General features: G+C 30.8%; 1 protein-coding gene across 1 annotated transcript; it reads right to left on the bottom strand.

Moving 5' to 3' along the window:
- Positions 1-197: 197 nt before the first annotated feature.
- On the bottom strand, positions 198-21,373 carry LOC145638940 (homeotic protein knotted-1-like). The gene is made up of 5 exons (XM_081690017.1): positions 20,619-21,373; positions 20,181-20,306; positions 19,843-19,978; positions 1,834-2,087; positions 198-690 (listed from the first exon to the last, which is right to left on the bottom strand). The coding sequence occupies exons 1-5, from the start codon at positions 21,117-21,119 to the stop codon at positions 487-489; spliced, it is 1,221 nt and encodes a 406-aa protein (XP_081546143.1). The 5' UTR covers positions 21,120-21,373; the 3' UTR covers positions 198-486.
- Between the last annotated feature and the right edge of the window lie 273 nt (positions 21,374-21,646).

Genomic DNA, 21,646 nt, shown 5'->3' with positions numbered 1-21,646 from the left:
ATAACAGTATGTTATTCAAAGAATAAGAACCAAATAACATTGAGAACTTTGTATATATTTACGACCTTAGCATCACACTTGCAAGAAAATTAAAACGCAGATTATCAAACGTATGAATCTTTGAGGTGTTTAATTTGAATTACATCATTACATAATGTCATATGAAGGCTAATTATTAGCAAAAATAACACGTCAAGTGCTTACAATTGCCACATAACTAATTTCTTATACACTTGAATACACACAATATGATAATACACCAATTTAATTACTACACATTCCATAACCATACATACATGCTATGAGCTAACAGAAGCAGTTCATAGCAAGCGCAAAGTAAAACAAAATTATGCCAACAGTTGCTAGGGTAATCGAATCATGTTCATTCCATCCGTACAAACTTATACTAGCATGAACGAAACCTTTACATAGGACGTAGGAGCTTTCGAGTGACAAGGCAAGATAAGGCCAAGGGTGTGAGACTTGTCATGTTCCAAATCGATAAGGGCCATCTCCCATGTAGTGACCATCCATGTAAAGGGCAGGATTGTGAGGATGAATGCCGTCCATGACCATGAACTGCATGTCTTCAGATGGTTTCCAGTGTCGTTTCCTCTGGTTTATGAACCAGTTGTTGATCTGTTTTTGGTCTAATCCTGTGGCTTCAGCCAACGCCACCTTCTCCGATTCCTGGTTTTATTACATTAACAACAATCAATATTTGCAACATATGCTTGGGGATAAAGTTTCATTACCATAGACACTAGTACGCACGAATATAATCAAACCCTACAAAATGGTTAGTACGTTACAGACATGCTTTGCAAGCTTGACCTCCTTTCTTTCTTCTTGTCTAGATATTTTAATTCAATGCTAGATGTAATTTTAAAATAACTGTATTTGGGTTGAAAATGATTATTACCACATGTACCGATTAAGATGGTCATTCGTAACATTATAGCATACCATAAATCAATTGTTTAGTACAAAGTTTAGTCACACGTACAAAATACGATATTTTTTACATTAAAGGTTCCTTTGCTACTAGAAGGATTATAATGCAACATAACATGATTTGTGATATTTTTGACTGATTCACTCGACTTGAATGAAATAAACATTGGTTTCTAAAGGTACAATTCTTGGTTGATATTGTTTTGGGTGGCCATTACTAGACCTATTTGGCTCAAACTTGCTTACGGCTTGTGAACTAGATTTACGTGTGGGCAGTGGCCTGGGACCTAGTTTGTAATGGCAATTAAGATTGTGAGCTCTGGAACAAAGCTGTCATCGAAAAGTATGCCTAGCAAGTGAATTGCCAAGCTGATAATTTATGGCTGAAATGGGTCCGTTATCCAAAATAATGATTGGTGCATATATGGTGTTACAATCCCATAAATCATGTTACTTCTTACAGGATGTAACTAACAGCTGGAATAGAATTAAGTAGCATCAAGAAATTGATGGAAGGGAAAAAGGTAGTTTAATAATCAATAGCAAGATCATCAAACAACAATGGCATATACTATATGGACCCTTGTAATGAATGGCATGCTTGAAATCAAGTGATGGTAAATCGGCATCAAGGGGTTGGAGTAGGTATAATCTACCGTATTTTGCTATCATGCATACTTCTCAAGTATGTTTGATGGACTTGAGACTAGAGAAAGGTTGTACTCTTTGCGTAATATGTAGACGGCCCCTCAGACACCTAATTATTATGGTCTGAGTAGACACATATGTCAACACGAAACTTTGACTAATAATATCTTTAATTATACAATGCATATGGAAAAAACAACCTAAAAGAAATTAAGGAAATCGAAAACTTACAGAAGGATAAGGCCATTTGTAGTGCAATTCCCACCAACTTAGCAGCTTTTGACGGGCCTCTTTGGGGAGCTTCCCTTTCTTCTTTTTCTTAGAGAGCTCCTGCTTGAGACTACTTAAGTAGCCGCTGTATTTCTTCAGAAGATGATTTTTCAATTCTCGGTCTTCAGCACGAGGATCTATCTCTGGAAGTTCTGTTTCACCTCCGCTGTTTTCTTGATCCTCTTCTGATGAACCAACCCCTTCAGATTTATCATCTGCTCCATACATGCAAGTAAGATTGTAAGAAGTCGGAACACCAGTATGTAAGAAAATTCACACAAATATTACATGGATTGTGTTAAGGAAAACCAGTATGTAAAAAATTGACACAAATATTACATGATACTGAGCACCATTTTACCATATTCTGAAGGATTGTGTTTAGGAAAAACCAGTATGTAAAACAGCCAAATATAGTATCGGTATGTAATATAGGTCTCATGCTTAATCAGCACACAAGTTTTTTGATTAATGATAATGTAACATAATGTGCTTAATAATTACCTTCTAAAGTTTCAAGAATGCCTAGAAACAACTAAATAAATCCATATTATTATCAAGTTTACCAATCAATCAAAGCCTTAATGTCATAATTGGGGTCGGCCACATGAACTAAAACTAATTATTCTGTATAATCATCCATAAAAATCTTCCACCTTCATCCCTAACAATCAAATGTCTCATTCTCAAGCAAATCTATATAGTTCATATCCTTCTTAGCGCCATTCGAATTTTACCAGCATGGATTATTTTTTATATACCATCAAAAATGTTTAATGTACTACTTTGGAATCAGCTATTCAAAAGTATATGTCGAGCCTATTTTTACATGCTTTAGACGCTTGACACACTAAAACACTCAATACACCACTTTTCCCAGATTTATGTTACCTTTATGAATAAATTTACTTTTCTCGTGTTTGCTCCAAAAAACAATATACACAATTTTAACATCCAAATTAGTACTCCCTCCGTCCCTAAATTACATTCCTCTTTCTAGCATTTATTTCTCACATAATAGAGAGAAAGAGGAATGTAATTTAGGGACGGAGGGAGTATTTTTTTTGCAAATGAATATCAGGGTTCCAATCCATGGTGTTATAATTTAGCAAACTTGAAAAATATTAACAAAATCAACAAACAAATTTATTTATTTTATGTGGTTCACTCATGATAAGTTAACTACGTTTGTGGATAGAAGAAAGGGGATTTCTATTTACTTTGGAGGTAATAAAATTACAAAATAGGCCCATACACAAGAAATCATAGCCCACAAAACACTACAGTGTCATTTGATAGACCAAAAAAAAAAGTATAGAAAGTTGAAACTTCTAGGATATAAAATTTATTTCCTATGGTATTTGGTTGACAAATTAATGGAAAATAAAAATTTCTAAGAACTGAAAAGAATTTAACTGGATCTGAATAATATTGAAATGAATTGTTTATAACAAAAGAAAATTAGAAACTGAAGTGAATTTATTAGAGCTGAATTGAACTGAACTTAATATGAACAGAACAGGCCCAAGTTTCATTTATCACAAAATTTAGGAACTTAGTTACTCCCTGTGTCCCTAATTGTTTGCTCCACTTTCCTTTTTAAGGTGTCCCCAAAAGATTGCCCCATATTACTTTTGGCATGTTTTCCCACTTGCACTCTCTCTATCTCTCTCCTCATTGATATTTGTGTCAACCCATGTGCACCAATTTTTGCCCAAAGCCTTAATAAAGTACATTTATAGTTTGGGGCAAACAATTAGCATTTCATCCCCATAATTAACTAACACAATTTAATTATGTTTGGGTCTATAATTTATGGTTTAGTAAACGATATTAAACTGTTATTGTTCTCTTTCTATCAAATGAGTTAGGGCCTGTTCATATTTACTGAACTGAGCTGAACTGATTGGAGCTGAGCTAAACTGAACTGAACTGAATTGAAAAATTAAAATGCATAAAAATATATGAAAATGTTTATGAAAATTAATGATAATAAATATAGTGGATTGTGAAAAATATATAAGTGTTTTAAAAATAACTCTGTATTTTAAATTATTATATTTTAAATTATTAAATTTTTGTGTATTATATTTTAAATATATATATATAAATAAAAAGTATTCTTCAATATTTTGCGATTCTGAAAAATAGGTGGAAGGTTCTACAACCTATTTCGATGCCGCAAATGGACTTTTGCTATCAGTTGCAAATAATCGTTGCTTGTTGTACTCTACACAATTTTGTTCGTTTACATGAACTAGGGATTCCATTCACACACCAAGTTGAAGTCATGGGACCAACAGAACATCATATTATGTACGATGATAACAGAAAAGCAGCTATGGATATTGTACGAAACCAAATAACTGATCAGATATGGGAGTCAATTCAGAGGAATGCCGAGGTAATGGAGTAACTTAATGTAGAAGAAGAAGAAGACGAACAACTAACCGATTATGAAAGCTAGTAACTGTTGTGTAGTACTCTCATTTTGTCAATGAGTTCAACTATAAAAAAACATGTGACCATTTTGAACGACGAATATAATTTAAAATAATAATTATTATTATTATTATTATTTTTATTTTTATTATTATTATTATTTTTTTTATTATTATTATTATTATTATTATTATTATTATTGTTATTATTATTATTATTGTTATTATTATTATTATTATTGTCGTTGTTGTAATATGCTAAAACATCTAAAACAAAAAAAATAACTGAAGGTTCGTTTGGCGTTGTTGCGGTTTTCAGTTTTTTGGTTTTTTGTATTTTAAAAGTGTATGATAAATGTAATGAAATGAATAAAAAAATTAGTCAAACTTATTAAAATCATGCTAATTTTGAAAACTGGCAACAGAAAAGTGAAAACACCTTTTTCTTGTTTCCTGTTTTTGGTTTTTTGTTTTTAAAAAAACTGAAAACTCAAAACAAAAAACAATGCCAAACAAGCCCTGAGCTGAACTGATTAGAGCTGAATTGAACTGAAATGAACTGATTGGAGCTGAACTGAACTGAAAATAAGTAAATATGAACGAGCCCTTATTCGTGTCAGACCTACACAATGTCATATAAAAACTAACATTGCTATGGACATTGACAAGAGACTTTCTTTGCAAAAACAAAAATAAAATCGTTACATTTACTACGTCATAAACTAAATTTAAAATTACTATGAAATGAGTGTTTGATGTAGATCTCTTGTGACCTTTTCTTGTTCATATACACACTTTATTATGTCCTGAGTATATAATTTTATAATCATCAACATCATTTCAAATAATTACCCCAATTTAACTAGTATTCTTAAAAAAATTAAATGCTAAAAACCTAAAATGCTTTTAACCAACTCATCTTGTAGACTATTACTAATATAATCTTCAGTAAAATTTAGGCAAATTTGTCTAAAAAAAAAAAAAAAAAAAAAAAAAAAAAAAAAACCGAAGTTAAGATTTTTTTTGTTCAGAGAAACCTAGAGTCACTAATTCACTTGATTAACCTCTAATATCTTCTAATTACTTCTAACTCTCACTTAACTATTCAATAATTAAATTAATTTATAAATTTAAAAAAAAAAAAAAAAACCACCACCACCACTCTAACCACCAACCCAGCCACCCTCCTCTCTCTCCCCTCCCGCAACTCCCACCACCACAAACCTCCCCCCCCCCCCTCTTTCATAAACCCCTACAACTCCCTATTCACCTCTTCCTTCGTTTCGCTTTCACTAGAGTTCCAATTTACTCCTCTTCCTTTGCCATTATCGCCGACGAATCGCACGCACGCTGTCGTCTCCGCCATTGGAGGCGACGCAGAGGTGAGGGAGATTATCAGAGGAAGAGGGATAATCGAAGATAAGGGGATTGATTGAGAGGGTAAGAAAAGGAATTGGGAGAAGAATGGAAATTGGAGGAGAAAGGGGATAATTGACAAGGGGAATAATGGAGTTGTGATGTTAATGAAGATGACGACATTGATGGAGATTCGAGATCTATCAATGGCGGAACGGAGGAGGAGTAGGGTAGGTGAGTTGTCAGGATTTAGGGAAGGGCGGTGAGGGTGGCGGTGGAGTTGGGTCGCCTGTGGTGGGAGCTGCTGCCAGGAGAGGGGGAAAGGGAGGAGGATGGCTGGGTTGGTGGGGGTGGTGTCTTTTTTTTTTTTAATTTATAAAATTAATTTAATTATTAAATTGTTAAGTGAGAGTTAGAGTGTAATTAGAAGAGATGAAAAGTTAATCAAGTGAATTAGTAGTACTAGGGGCCTGTTCCGATTGACTGAACTCAGCTGAACTGAACTCAACTCAACTCAACTGAACTGAACTGAACTCAGCTGAACTGAACTGAACTGAACTGAACTGAAATGAATATTTTATAAGAGAAGGAAATTAGGAGCTGAGCTGAACTGAGCTGAACTGAACTGAACTGAGTTGAGCTGAACTGAATTGAATTGAATTGAATTGAATTTCAACGGAACAGAACAGGCCCTAGGTTTCTTTGAACAAAAATTTCTTAACTTGTGGTTTTTTTTTACAAAAAAACTTTTAAAAGGTTTTTTTTTTTTTGTAAAATGATGCATTTAAAAGGTTTTTTTTTTTTTTTTTTTTTTTGACAAATTTGTCTTAATTTTATTTGAAAAATAGAATTTTACCAAGAATAACACATAATCAAAAAAATAAGTTGTCCAACAAAATTAAGAGAAAAGTGGTATAAAACTCTCAGTTCAAAGGCCCATATGTCAGAGGAAAACATGCATTTGCCCACTTCGCCGGTCAGGAAATGACACCACTTGCACTCAGTTACTTCGTCTCAGAATTGACCAATTAATTCCAAAACTTTCAAACATGAAAACAAACCAAATTTCAGAATAAATAAATATCTTTAATCAAAATAAAAAAATATTTCATTGAATAATAAAATAAGTAAAACCAAAAGAACTCGTCAATCAAATGTCATGTCTGGTGGTCTAAGCTTAGCTAGCTTGCCAGTAACTCTGCGGCTACAATTTCCTAGAACATGACCATCAGATGTGCAGGTTTGTTTAATGATAAGGATGAATGATTCTTGTTAATTTCTAACTACAAACAGCCCTTATATATTGTTTGTCAATGCTAGCTATTGTAAATCCTCCCTATAATGCATGAAAACTCTGTTTGGGGTAAACGTTTCCGTTTTTAATTCCGAAATGCAGAAACTTAAAGACTTCTGCATGAAACCTAGAATTCTCTAAAGTTGGTGTGGTACTCAACATTTTGATTAAATCTCATCTAGTGTATCATATTAGACATACTTCAATTCCCCTGTACAAATTTTCACAATCCACAACACATTAGATGAGGCGAGACCGCGAGAGTATAAAGAAAAGGAAAAATACACTTTATTAATCCCAACTATTGCCGATTTACTTCTAACAATCCCAACTAAGGTTTATTTTTTAACAATCCTAACTATGTCCTTAGTTTTCCTACAACAGTCCCAAAAACCGGTTACCTGCTAAAAAGGTAAAAAAAATAATTTTTTTTTTTAAAATGCCACATGTTAGCACATGATTGGCCTAATGTTAAAAATAAATAAATAAATAAACAAAACTCATTCCAGCCACCCCCAGCCCAACGGAAACCGCCAACCAAACGCCAGCCAACCGGGAAACCGGCCGGCCAACCCCCAAAACCACCCAGCCACCTTCCCCCACCCCGAAAATGGCCGACAGGTTCTCCCAACCCCCAAAACCACCCAGCCACCTTCTCTACTAACCACCGCAACACCCTAACCCCACACCGCGAAACCCACATAAACTCGCCGGAAAATAGCCACGCGTCCCCACTAACCACCGAAACCAATCGATTTCACCTTTTTACGACCCTAGGTGACCTATCCTCGACCCTCGAAACCACCTTCCCAGTCACCCCGATTCCCAAAACCACCAACAGGTCCAACGATAGTCCAACAGGCTGGGTAGGTGGTCTCGGGGGTCGGGATTGGGCCATCTAGGATTGTTGAGATTAGGTCGGCGATGTCCGGTGAGTAAGGGTGGTGGCCGTTGATTTTCCGCCGGCGATGTTAGGCAGTCAGCTAGGGTTTTGCGGTGGAGAAGGTGGTTGGGAATTTTTGGGGTTTTTTTGTTTTTTTTTTTAATTTTTTTGTTTTAATTTTTATTTTTTTAATTTTTTAAAAATTTGGACCAATCACATGTTGACACGTGTCATGGTACCTGTTACAATAGGTTGTTGACTTTTTGTTGACCGGTTGGGACTGTTAGAGGAAAACTAAGGGCATAGTTAGGATTGTTAAAAAATAAACCTTAGTTGGGATTGTTAGAAGTAAATCGGCAATAGTTAGGATTAATAAAGTGTATATTTCCTAAAGAAAAAGAGTAAAGGTCTGTTCTCATTGACTGAACTCAGCTGAACTGAACTGAAATGAATATTTTATAAGAGAAGGAAATTAGGAGCTGAACTGAAATGAGCTGAACTGAATTGAATTTCAACGTATAAGAACATGCCCTAAGGGCTTCTTCTGATTTGCTGAATTGAGCTTAGTTGAATTGATTGAAGATAAACTGAACTAAATGGAGCTGAAATAAATTGTTTATGTGAGAAGAAAATTAAAAACTGAATTAAACAGAACTAAATTAAACAGAACTAATTGGAGCTGAATTAAATTTAATTGAAATTATGTTAAATAGAACATGCCCTAAATGAAGAAATCCACTTCACATAGGATAAGTTAATTTTCTAGTTTCTTCTTGTATTTTTTATGTACATCCTATTAAAGAATGCTAGATGTTTATTTGTGGACAAAGAGTACGATTTATTGTCTTAAACTGTCAATTTCCTCCAATTTTTCTAAATATTCACACTTTTCGTTTTTATCTAAATTTCTAGGCAAAACCTAATAAGCGTCCACGGGATGTCAAATAAGAGAACTAAAAGTAAAAATATAAAGATATAATAAATATAGTCACACTGATCAACATGAGACTTTGACATACATTTTAAAATTAATACTATTTTAGACTATAAATTACTTATCTAATGCCGCGGAAGACTAGTTAGCAAGATCGTTTTTCTCAATTCCACTCAACTTCGCTCCTCTTTGACTACCTTTTACTACAATCCTACATTATGGAAACCAATTATGTGAAATAAATCTCTTATTTCTATCTCTCATTTTTAAATCAAAGTAGTCATCCCATTTTACTTTCCCATATATATATACTTCCTCCGTTCTTTTATTATTGCACCATAAGAGTTTGACACAAGTTTTTTGGTAGTGGAAAAAAGGATGAGAGAGAAAGGTAGAAATACCAAGTTCCCCATGTAATTGTATGCTCAAAATAAAAGTAAGGGTTGAAAAGCAAGGGTATATTAGGTATTTATAGTGTGAACACATAAATTTCTTTTCCTAAAATGGATATGGTGCAATAAATGTGAAACTTCCTTAAAAGGTAAGTGGTGCAATATTAAAAAAAACGGAGAAAGTATATATATATATATATATATATATATATATATATATATATATATATATATATATATATATATATATATATATATATATATATATATAATTCAATCAATCTTCAAATAATCTTATTGATAGATTTAGTCAGTAACAATAAGAAATTTCATAGATTTAGTGATGCACAATAAGTAAATTTTTCTAAAAAAAAATTATGACACAAAATTTTTAAAAAATTAAATTAATAAATTAAGTGGCACTTTTTTCTTTTTGATGTTTAGAGAGCTACAAGGAAGGGAATTAAGTAACACTGTCACTTAGGGTCTGTCACATTTACTGAACTGAGATGAACTGATTGGAGCTGAGTTGAAATGAATATTTTATGAGAGAGGAAAATTAGGAGCTGAACTGAACTGATTGGAGTTGAATTGAACTGAAATTGAGTAGATGTGAACACGCCCTTAATTTACATCCACTTTTTCATCTCAGGCCCAAATTAAAAAATTTCATTTTTCTTTTTGTTAAAAAATACATTTACCCTTGCTTATGTACCCAAAACATAAAATTACTACCATTCAATCAACATTGGAGAATTTGGATATAGCTTTGCGAGTGGTACGTTATTTGAAAGGTACTACGAGTCCGAAAATTCAGTTGAGTGCAAGACCTGACACTTTGCAGGGTTGGTGTGACTCAGATTAGGCGGCTTGTCCTCTCACTCGTAGATTTTGTCCGATTGGCTCATATTTTTTGATAAGTCACCTATGTCTCGTGGAAAACGAAGAAGCAACATTTAGTGTCAAGGTCTTTAGCAAAGGCTGAATACAGGTCTATGGCTTCAGAAATTGTGAATTGAAGTGGCTTAAGGCTTTATTATTAAGTTTGAGTGTGCAACATCAGAAAGCGATCAAGTTATTTTGTGATACTGAGTGTGCACTGCACATTGCAAGAAATACAGATTTTCATGAACGACCAAAGTAAGTTGAGGTTGATTGTCACTTTTTCCGTGATACAATTAATGAAGGCTTAATTTCTCCTTTTCATGTTTCGACTTCGTCTTAGCTTGCGGATATTTTTAAAAAGGCTCTCGGAAAGTCATAGTCCGACTACTTGCTTTTGAAGTTGGGCATTTTTTCACCACATGCTCCAATTTGAAGGGGGTAATAATATAATATCATATCTAAGTTTAGGGATTATCTTTCAGGATATTTTATCTTGTATATTGTAGTCAATTTGTATCTTCCTAGTATATTGTGGGTTCTAGGGTTTGGAGTATTATAACTTACTTCGTATATAGTTTTCCGCAGCGCTAATGAGAAGGTAGTCAGTGATCATAAGAATTCTTCATCTAAGCACGCAATTAGAAAAGACTAGATGAAACCCGTGCGATGCACGGTTTGTTAGTATTTTTATAAAAAAATATTTTTCATATTATGTGATTTTTGTTATTATATTAGCTTTAAAATATTAGATAAAATTCCTAATCTCAAAAGATAATATTTTGTATTTAATAAATTTAAACTTCAGTATCTTATTCGTCAATTTTGCTTATGTGGCATTTTAATTATTTAATTGTAATAGAAATTAATAATCTCTTATTTAATTGGCTACAACTTAAATTTATAATCTTACATGGCGCGATAAGAAAATTAAATCCTACGTGGCTCTCTAAAAACTCGGGGAAAAACTCCCCTTTATATATATATATTAGATTTGGTGATCATAACAAGAGCTTTATATAATTCTTTAATTTTAAATTAATTTATCCGATATAATGTTGGGTTTATATAAGTTGAATTTGTACACAATATTCAATATCAGAATATTTAAGGCTTGTTTGGTATCGTTTTTAGTTTTATTTTCTTGAATTAACCAAAAACCAAAAATAAGAAAAATGTATTTTCAAGGTTGTTAGTTGTCAAAAATATCATAATTTTTATAAGCTAAACTAGTTTTTAAATCATTTTACGACATATATATTGTGATTTCGAAAAACAAAAAACGGAAACCTTGAAAATACCTTTTTAAACCAAATGAACCGTAATTTTTGGAATTAGGGTTTTAAATCATGTGACAGTAATCAATTTGTGTTTTTTTTTTTTTTTTTTTTTTTTTTTTTTTTTTTTTTTTTTAAGGGTACATAGGATTACAATGTAGGAGTATAGAATTACAATTTACTACATATTCTCCACATATTTTGCTTAATTTCACTTGAGGCATGTTCAATTCACCCTATTACATTGTAATGCAATTACTAAATGAAGCAAGGTTAAGTTTTTAGTTAGAAGCTTAAAGGTTACGAAATGTACCAAGAAGCTGGGGATGATGCATAATAGAGGGAAAGGGAGATAAAATGATTTACCACAATGAGTGAGTGTGTGTGAGAAAGAGACGAATGATGGAAGATTTTGTATTGTCCATGTAGGGAGGTAGAAAAGAAAAAGGATATAAGTGCTTAGTATATAGTACATGACATCCATGTTATTGTTATAATGCAATATTAATTATATTATTTGGAAATCATAATATCTTTAATTGTCAATGTGTAAGAATTATAACATTTTAGTTATAATGTCTCATTTTACTACATTTGTCCCAATTTAAAAATCACAAATTATGATCAAAGATTGACATTGATTATGAATAATATAAATGTCTAAAATGTCATATACAGAAGAGCAAAGGAAGCATCTTCATTTACTAATGAATATGGTATATCACGTATATGAAGTATTATTTAACAAAGTTGTCAAAGTACATTGATATTACAAGAATGTTCTTTTATTTAGGAGCATGATACACGTTATGCTTGTAAACATCATGTTATCATTTTGATATGTAATATATTAATGTTCGATTGGTGAAATCAACAGGTAGTCTTCGGCTATAACTATGCAACATAATCTATTCTCTATGGACATACAATCGCTTATTTTTTACTCTCTTTTTTTTCTTAATTTCTACTCACTTTTCATTTATTATATTCGTTTTCCTAATTTCTATTAAATTTTACTTCATTCCATTTATGTCAATCTTTTACTCATACGAGGAGTATTATTTATCATCTTCAACCCCACTTTTTACGATCTAATTATATTTAATAATATAGCCCCCTTTTGAGTTTACCTTAGTTTCCATTACTAGAAAAATAAAACTCGGATAAAATGACAGTATTACTGTTTAATTAATTTAGTACTCCGTAATGATTACATATAATTATTTATATATTATTTAACAATAATTCATTACCATAAATGTAAAATTGATAATTATTATCTACTTAAGGCCTGTTCTCTTACATTGAAGTTCAGTTCAGTTCAGCTCAACTCAACTCAGTTCAATTCAGCTCCTAATTTCCTTCTCTTATAAAATATTCAATTCAGTTCAGTTCAGTTCAGCTCAGCTGAAATGAGAACAAACCCTTAATATTGATACTTATATGATTAATCATTGACTCTTTTCTTCATTTCATTTTATTTCTCACATTTTCTTTTCGCACGATTTTATAATGCATAAATTTTTTAAAAAATGTCTTTAATTACACTTTATTTAAATAAAAAATAAAATAATTAAAAAAAAATAAAAAGAAGAAGAAGAAGTTGATATCCTAAAAACATACAAGATGCATCAATCAAGATCTCACGTGAATTTGCCTTTCCATACATTCATAAATGGCTATTCATAAAACTTAATTTTCTCTCTTTAAATAGATAGCTTTATATGGGAGAAACAAAAGATGTGAAGAGAGTACTAATTATGATGTATAGAGGCAATAGATCCTAGATTGGAAATTATGATCAAATCATAAATTAAATAACTAAATACTCTATCAGATAATAATAATAATCAATAATAAAAAAATGGATAATAATAATTAATAATAAGTAACTAATACAACCCGAATGTAAGAAAATTGTAAAGGAAAAAAGGTAAGAAAAAGTGTGGTGTAAGGGGTAAAGTAATTAGTAACAAGTGGTAATTTAATTTAATTAAAATTGCAAAAGACACTATAACAATAAGAGTGTTTTATTCATTTTAGTGCAACTTTTGAATAATAATCTATATTATAAATGTGGTTTAAGAAAACCATTATTATTAATTATTTTAAAGGGAGGTTTATGATAAAAGAGGGAGAACGAAACCAATAAAATGTAATGAGTGGGGATCATGGTAAAGTAGAGAGAGAACTTAAAATTGTAGATGGTTGCTAAATGTAAAATTGATGCATGTATATTGAAGCAGATTAAGGTCAGCTATACTTTTATTTTCTACAAGTTAATACAGTGAAAATATTATATGAAACAAACCTAACAAGACTCAACATGAATATGCTTTACTTAATGTATAAATCTTGATTAGTTTGTGGCTCGAGCATTGTCTCGGATTTCATTTAACTACAAATTTTTAAAAATGACCTTAAGTTTGTATAATTTTTTTGAATGAATGTTTTTTTTAGTAATACAATGACACTGTTGTGGAATAAACAACAAATACAATAGATAAAATGGAAATTTTATTCATGGTGAATTAATGTGAAATAATTGTTCACTAAATGGACAATAATGGTAATAAAAGATGGAAATTTTAAGGGGTGTGTGGTTTTAATGTGGTCCAAATAATTATATGCTTTTGACATGTTATTATCCATGTGGCGCTATGTTAAAAATCTCGTGATGATGACATACGAGTGACACATGTCGTTAACATATTATCCCTTTGAGTTTTAATAATATTATTATTGATTGATTATAGATATATGGTAAAACAAGCGTAATGAATTGTGTAAAATTTTAGTTGCAATGTTACTAAAACGGAGGAAGTATATATAATAAGAGTTAAACATATATATATATATATATATATATATATATATATATATATATATATATATATATATATATATATATATATATATATATTAAAACTCAAAGAGATAATATGATATCGTCACATGTCATTCTTCCCTTAATATGTTTTGGTGTTACATGAGTGTTATTTGTCTTCCTATGTGTCATCACTCTTCCATCATTACATTTTAATAATGTTTAAGGTCCATTCTGATTGACTGAACTGAGCTGAACTGAATTTATCGGAGCTAAACTTAACTAAAGTGAATTGAATATTTTATGAGAGAAGGAAATTAAAAACTGAACCAAAAATAATCTAAAGAGAACAGACTCTTAGTCTCCTTAAAAAAACCTCGTCATTGGTTTAAACTTCATATAGTAATTGTTTAGTTTGATTGAAAAACTCTTCATATATATATATATATATATAACCATCTTATTTAAATTTTTTTTTTTTTTGAATAGTTATTTAAATTTATCTTGGAATATAACTCCTTAGTAATTGCACAATAATATAATTTGTAAGAAATTAATCATTACTCTTTTATTCTTGTGCATTAATTCATAAAATTGTAGTTATAGTGTAATATTTACTGGTAGACATTGACATTAAAATTATAAGGATTTGATTTATCACTTATCCAATATATAATATTGCAAAAATTATTCTTATAACCAAACCAGCTTATACAAATAGTTTACTTAAGCTCACATTGACAAACATGGCTAAAGTATACTTTTAATAATTTTTATCAAAGTAACAAATTTATAATTACCTGCTCGGGCCAATAACTAATTAACAATTAAAATTGTGTTGACAAGTGCATAGGTCAACATGCTGCAATATTAGTGGAATAGAGATGGTAAATGTATTTTAGCAAATATTTAAAATGATTAAAAATTACATTGTTGTTTTACTAAATGTATCGTTTTGACTTTTACTCTAATCATATAATACCTACATCCCTTTTTTTTAAGTGTTAAAATTTTTAAATGCAATCAATTTTTTTAGAAATTGTTATGTACACTAGGTGCACGGTGCACCCAAGGCTATCGTTTGCTCATTTCGAAGATTATTGCTTATTTTATCGTCCAATGAGAAAACAAATACGCTTGGGTGTACCGTACACGTATCTGGGTGTACGGAGTATATAACCCTCTCTCAAATTTTTGTAAGTATTATACTCAGTATTTTTTCTTTCTTTTAAACTAATACGGAGTACTTTCTTCGCTCCATATTAAATCAAATTAATGAACAAATAAATATATAAATAAATAAATAAATAAAGAGATAGTACTAACTGTGATACACTTGTTTAAAAAAAGTGTTGAAGTGACAGTGGTCTCAAATTTCTCCATTAGGAAACAGACAATTTTTACCACAGAGAAGTAGTACAAACAAGGCTCATATATATAGAGTTATAGACACACCACACATGCACAATAAAAATTAGAGAGGGAGTAGTCTAAATTAATGAAAAAAAAAATAAAAATGAAAGATGGATTGACAGGAAGTTAGAGTGGTAGAAGAGTAGTAGTGCCATTAATATGAAAAGATGTTCTGACAAAGCGTACAGGCTATACCTACAGGAACTCTATCCCACTCATTGTTTCGACCATTATAGCATAAGCATCCTAAGTTCATTTCATTAATTTTTTTTTTCTAATTACTATTCTTGTCATTTTTATTTTATTTTCCCCAAGATTCTTTAATTATTTTTCTATTATGCCGACAATTTCCATGCCTAGTTAGGATTATTATTTTTTTTTACTGAGTGCTCCCTTTGTTTTAAAAGTATTTCCTATGCTACTCACGTCTTTAATAATTTGTGATTTGTTATACATAGTAAAAGTGCATAGAAAAAAAAGTAGCAAAAGGACCTTAAATGAAATTTGGTTATTCCGTAAAAAATACTTCCTCCATCCCATAATACATAAGAAGTTGAACTTTTTTCACTATTTATGTATTAGTTTAAATCATAATTTTTAATTAACAAAGTAAACACATATTTTATCATAAAACATGTTAAATATGTAGTTAAAGTTGTATAATATAATTTATAAAATAAATTTTGTTTATATTTAATTATATAAAAATAAAATCAAACTAGTCTATTAAAATATGTGCAATGTTGATTGTGTCTTGTATTATGAGACAAAGGGAGTATAAGTCTTCTATTGGATTTGAGTATTATCCTAATGAAATTATTTTTTCTAACAATTAAATTTAAATTATTATAGAGTATAAAAGAAAATGATAACCTGTGAATTTCTTCTTAATTATTACTGCTTTAAATTATACACTTGCTGTTATTTATTCATCTTTATTAAACTACTCGTAAAAAATATGAGAAAGATGGTTATCATGATGTACTTTAATAATTAAGTTTTGACGCCCATACAACAAAACGCAGAAGCTTTATCCCCGCGTATTGAATACTCGTATTAGATAGTCTTATAAACTGCAAAAACATTTTTTTGGGGGGGGGGGGGGGCAAATTATTACTCCGTACTCCGTAATTCATTATCAAAGAAAAAGTAAAGAATTACGGAGTACAGATAAACTACAGTATTAAAAAAAGTGTTTGTTTCTAATTTTCATTTTACCTCATAGTAATAATTTTACTAACTGATTGACTTTAGAATAATATGTCAAGTTAGGGGCTTAAGGCAATTTGGAGTCTGATAGATTGCAAAAAACACATAAATACCAGTTTATATTTGGCAGAGTTATCAACGTTGAGTTAGGTCTGTTCTCATACGTTTATTTTCAGATCAGTTCAGTTCAGCTCAGCTCCGCTCCTAATTTCCTTCTCTTATAAAATATTCAGTTTAGTTCAGTTCATTTCAGTATAGTCAATGAGAACAGACCCTTAGCTACGTCCACATATGACCAACAAAAATTCTCTTTCCCTATACAAAAGATAACTCCGTTACCTCCGTACTTCATAGCTTACAAATCAAATTAGATTAATAATCTACAAATATACTCGAAAAGGCTGTAGAAAATTTTGATCACAAAATAAAAATAATCAGTTTGACTCCCACATACTCCGTAATATCTGTATTTGTGTTAAACAAAGAGCTATGTTTTGGTTTTAAAATAAGAACGTATAAATAAATTACCCCGTACTAAAAATGAAGCCATAAATCATTTTATCATTTTCAAGATCAAAATTTATGATGTTGACCATCAATACATACGATATATAATTAGTTTAAAAAAAATACTACCTCCGGTCCAAATTACTCGCAACTTTGGAATATTTTATATCTCACAAATAATACCTCAAAGTTGCGAGTAATTTGGACCGGATGTAGTATATATATATATAATTGAGTGATTTATCATGTCAATGTGAATTTTTTAAATACCAACTTTAATTTTTATAATTTTCAATACGTATTTAAATAATAATTATGCTTAAAGTAGTATGTTAACATGTCTGTTATGCATATGTAACGCTTATTTAGAAAGAGGAAATAAAACTATGACAAAACATCTACTCTATATATTAAACCAAACAAACATTATGGAAAATATATATAAATTTTAATCATACATATAGATACATAATAAATAGTAAAAAAAAATGGATAGTGACAAATATACACAATCAAAATAGGAATTGAGGAACAATAGAAAACAAATGAGTATGAAAACAGATAAGAGTATCTTGTAAACAGGAGTACTTTTATTGATCAAATAGGTTAACTTTTACTCCGTATCTCTAAAACAGTTTATGTGGAGGACATTATTGGCAAAGATAAAATACAAAGAGGAAAATGTTGTTGGTAATTTAATAAAGGAAATAAAGTAGAAAACAAAACTTTTGGAGTTTGCATGAGATGTGTGAAACTAAAGCAAAATGGATATCTATCTGAATTAAATCATCAAATGTTTAGCCAATACAATTGGAGTGAGAATAATCTTCTCAAGTAAAACATCAAAAAACCATAAACATCTAATCGAAAATAAAGGAGAGATAGGGAAGAAAATTTGTGCCACCAAATGTACGTGTTCATTTCTCCGACCTTTTTGAAAAGATTTGGCCTCAAAATGTCTAAAAGCCACAAGTATTTCATTAAGTCGAAAATTTTCCAATTACCAAACTATTGTGGACTTTTATTAGGAATATTTTAGAATGCAGGAGAGATAATCAATCGTAAGAATTTTATGGCCAATATTAGATAGGAATAGTGCAAAGCATTAGAATATATCTAATAATACTATGTCTTATTGTTTTGTTTATACAAGTTCAGATAATATTAGAGAATTTCAAATTAGTTTTCGTAATTCAAACCAAATTGAACAAGAACACAACCTATTATTATGAGAAACTCGTCTGGATCACATATATATATATATATATATATATATATATATATATATATATATATATATATATATACTTCGTATATATCAATATGGACCAACCCTTCACATATCTATTTAATGTAGAGTGTGTTATTCAAACTTAATTGAATTTTTTTTTAATTTATACATAGTTTGAAACTTATTTTAATTTATTGCTTAATAAAATTGTGGATTGAAATTGATCTTAACTTGTTTACTCAAAATAATTTGAAACTTATTTTAATTCACTCTGATATGACTATATGTTACCAAATTTTTTAAAAAAGTAAACGTCCAACATAGCATATCATAAATATGTGAAGATTATACAAGGCGCTTGATCTCTATTCGTGGTTTAGGCAACCTATCACTAAAGGCCTACGGGGTCATCTTGTAAAGTGAAAAAAACAAAGAAAACAAAAGGAAATTTTCACAAGTTAAACACACTTTATATGCATGCTAGTATAACATTTTTTATAGATTAATATAAAAGATGTTTATGATTTGTATAATAAAGCCACAAAATGCATTAACTTAGGCAAAATTTTGATACTATCATACAATAGTACCTATCATCTCCCGATAGAATCTTACTCATATCAACTAAGCTAAATGACATTCATAATGACTTGGTTACTTATTTCAACTCGACACTTACCACGGAAACAGTCTTAAGGATTGGCTTGAATATCTAGAACAATCCATGCCAAAACAAAAAGAAGAAGTATACAGAAAGGCAAGAAGAAGATAAAACAAGCAAAGAATAATTTAATTATTCACAAACCGTTATAACTTAGAATGGATGCTTCCTCTATTCAACTCGTGAATTGAGTGATTATAGTTTAGGGTTAACCTTACCCAATAATTATATAGGCCGCATTTAAAAAGATTAAAGAAAGCTACAAAATATAAAGTATTAAGCATTACGCATTAATAACATTGATGAACTCTTAATTTTGTCATAAATTTTCAAATTTGTGTACGAAATACTCTGTATTATTTTAGAAAATATATTTAATGCTCATACGTCGTATGTATATATCATCACGACGAGAAAGCTGCAGCCATAGAATGTGAGGTGAGAAAGCCGTACACTCAAAATCTAGATGGTTGCCAGGTTTAACTGGAAACTAATCTTTGTATTATCTGATGATTTTTGTTGTTTTACCTTTATTTCGTTTAAGTAGGATCCAAACCCGACATTCTCGAACTTGAACTAGACTAAACCGACTCGTTTAACAGGTCTAATTATTAATAATGCATTAATCAATGAAAGTAGGCTGCGTAACTGTTCAAACTGTACCTGTAGAAAAGACACTGACACGACCATTGCCAAGGACATTGAGCTGAGCTTCGATCCTCCTCATAAAATCCATAGCTTCTTGGACTGGCCTTGTTAATTCCTCCCTATACTTTACTAGCATATCATAATATGCTTCCTGCCCAAAAATAATTATTATTGTCAACAATTAAATAATTAATTAATACAGTAAAATCTTACAAGTTTATAAGTACTGTTGTAACTTAAACATGGGTTTCGGTATTAATAGGAGTGCCAAAATCAATTTCACATATTTTATTAAGAAGAGTAAGATAAAGTTTGTACAAAAATAAATTAGAGATTAGATTAAGGTGATTCACCATAAATTGGTCCAATTCCGGATCCTTAGAGGGGTCTCTACAAGTTGAGAAGGAAGCCCTTTGCCTTGCTTCAAACTCTTGCTGCGCCGCTGCTAGCCGTGCAGCCACCTCCGGCGGCGCTCCCACCTACCATACATTAAAACACTATATAAGTCCACAAAGAGTTTTTATTTTACTCTGTCCAATACATATTCGGATCAATTGATAAGAGAGTTGTCCAATCATTTTGGTCTTAATTTGGCTCAAATCAAGAATTAGTCAGAAGAGGATTCAGATAGTGGTCATTGGTTGGTTTACCTAAAATTATAAAAGAAAAAAATAACAAAAAGGAAAAAAAAAAAATGGTGTTCTATATGTGTTGTCAAACCAATGAGATCTCACATAAGATTCATGCCAAAAAAAATTAATTTAGCAAAGTATAAGAGGGTGAGAGGATACCTTTTGGCAAGCAAGGTAAGCTTCCAAGAGGCTCGAATATTGAGGATGAGAAATGATCTTAGCTTTAATAGCATCAACTTCATGACTACCACAACTACTTGTGGTATTCAAATGATTATTTTGCTCACCACCACCTACATCGTCTTGATCTTGGTGGTGGTGCTGCTGCATATGAGGATGAAGCGAAGGCGGTGTCGAATCCTCGACACCTCGGCCACAACTCGTAAGTAAAGGGTAATGAAATCTAGAAAAATGTTGCTGAGGGTGATGGTGGTGTTGTTGATGATGATTATTTGTACCAGCCTCCGTCTTCACAACCGGAGGCTGTTGTTGCTGAAAACAAGATTGAGGATGAAATAATGATGTCGTGGTTGTTCTCCCAACGTATGACGACGAGGGTGAAGTTGAAGAAGAATTGTTCGGTCCCAAAATTGATGATGTTACATATGTAAAATTCCGAGCTCCACTATTCTCACTCAATTCACGACTATAATCTTCCATTTTAAAAAATAAAAAATTAGGCTTAAATTATTTTTTTTCTAATAAAACCCTAAATATTTCGTATGATCCTTTGAGAAGATCCCGCCATTCGTAGCAGGTAACAAGCGATGGATACTCGAAACTTCGAACAAGGAATCGGGATCGTAGAACTATACAAATTAGATGGAAGAGAAATACGAAGATAGGGTTAAAATAAACAAAGATAAGGAGTTGCACTAGAGAAAGAAGAGAAATGCTAACGAAGTGTACGGATAATAGAATAGAAGGAAGAAATAATATAATGAAGGAAGAAGATATGATAAGAAGGTGTGTTGATTAGTTTACACAAAATATAATAGTGATGGCTTTATTTTCTGGAGTTTGGAGAGAAGAGGAGATTGATAATTGATAAAAAGATGATTCTTTTGTTATTTTAACCAAAAAAAGAAGTATGGTTGATAATTAGTCAGGTAGATTAGGCCCCATTGGTTATTAAAAGAGATAATGACACATTAAATATTGATTAATTTTGTGGAATTTGGTTAATC

Source organism: Chenopodium album, chromosome 7, assembly GCF_948465745.1.
Source record: "Chenopodium album chromosome 7, dcCheAlbu1.1, whole genome shotgun sequence".
Classification (NCBI taxonomy): domain Eukaryota; kingdom Viridiplantae; phylum Streptophyta; class Magnoliopsida; order Caryophyllales; family Amaranthaceae; genus Chenopodium; species Chenopodium album.
This window is presented reverse-complemented; position numbering and strand designations above follow the sequence as displayed.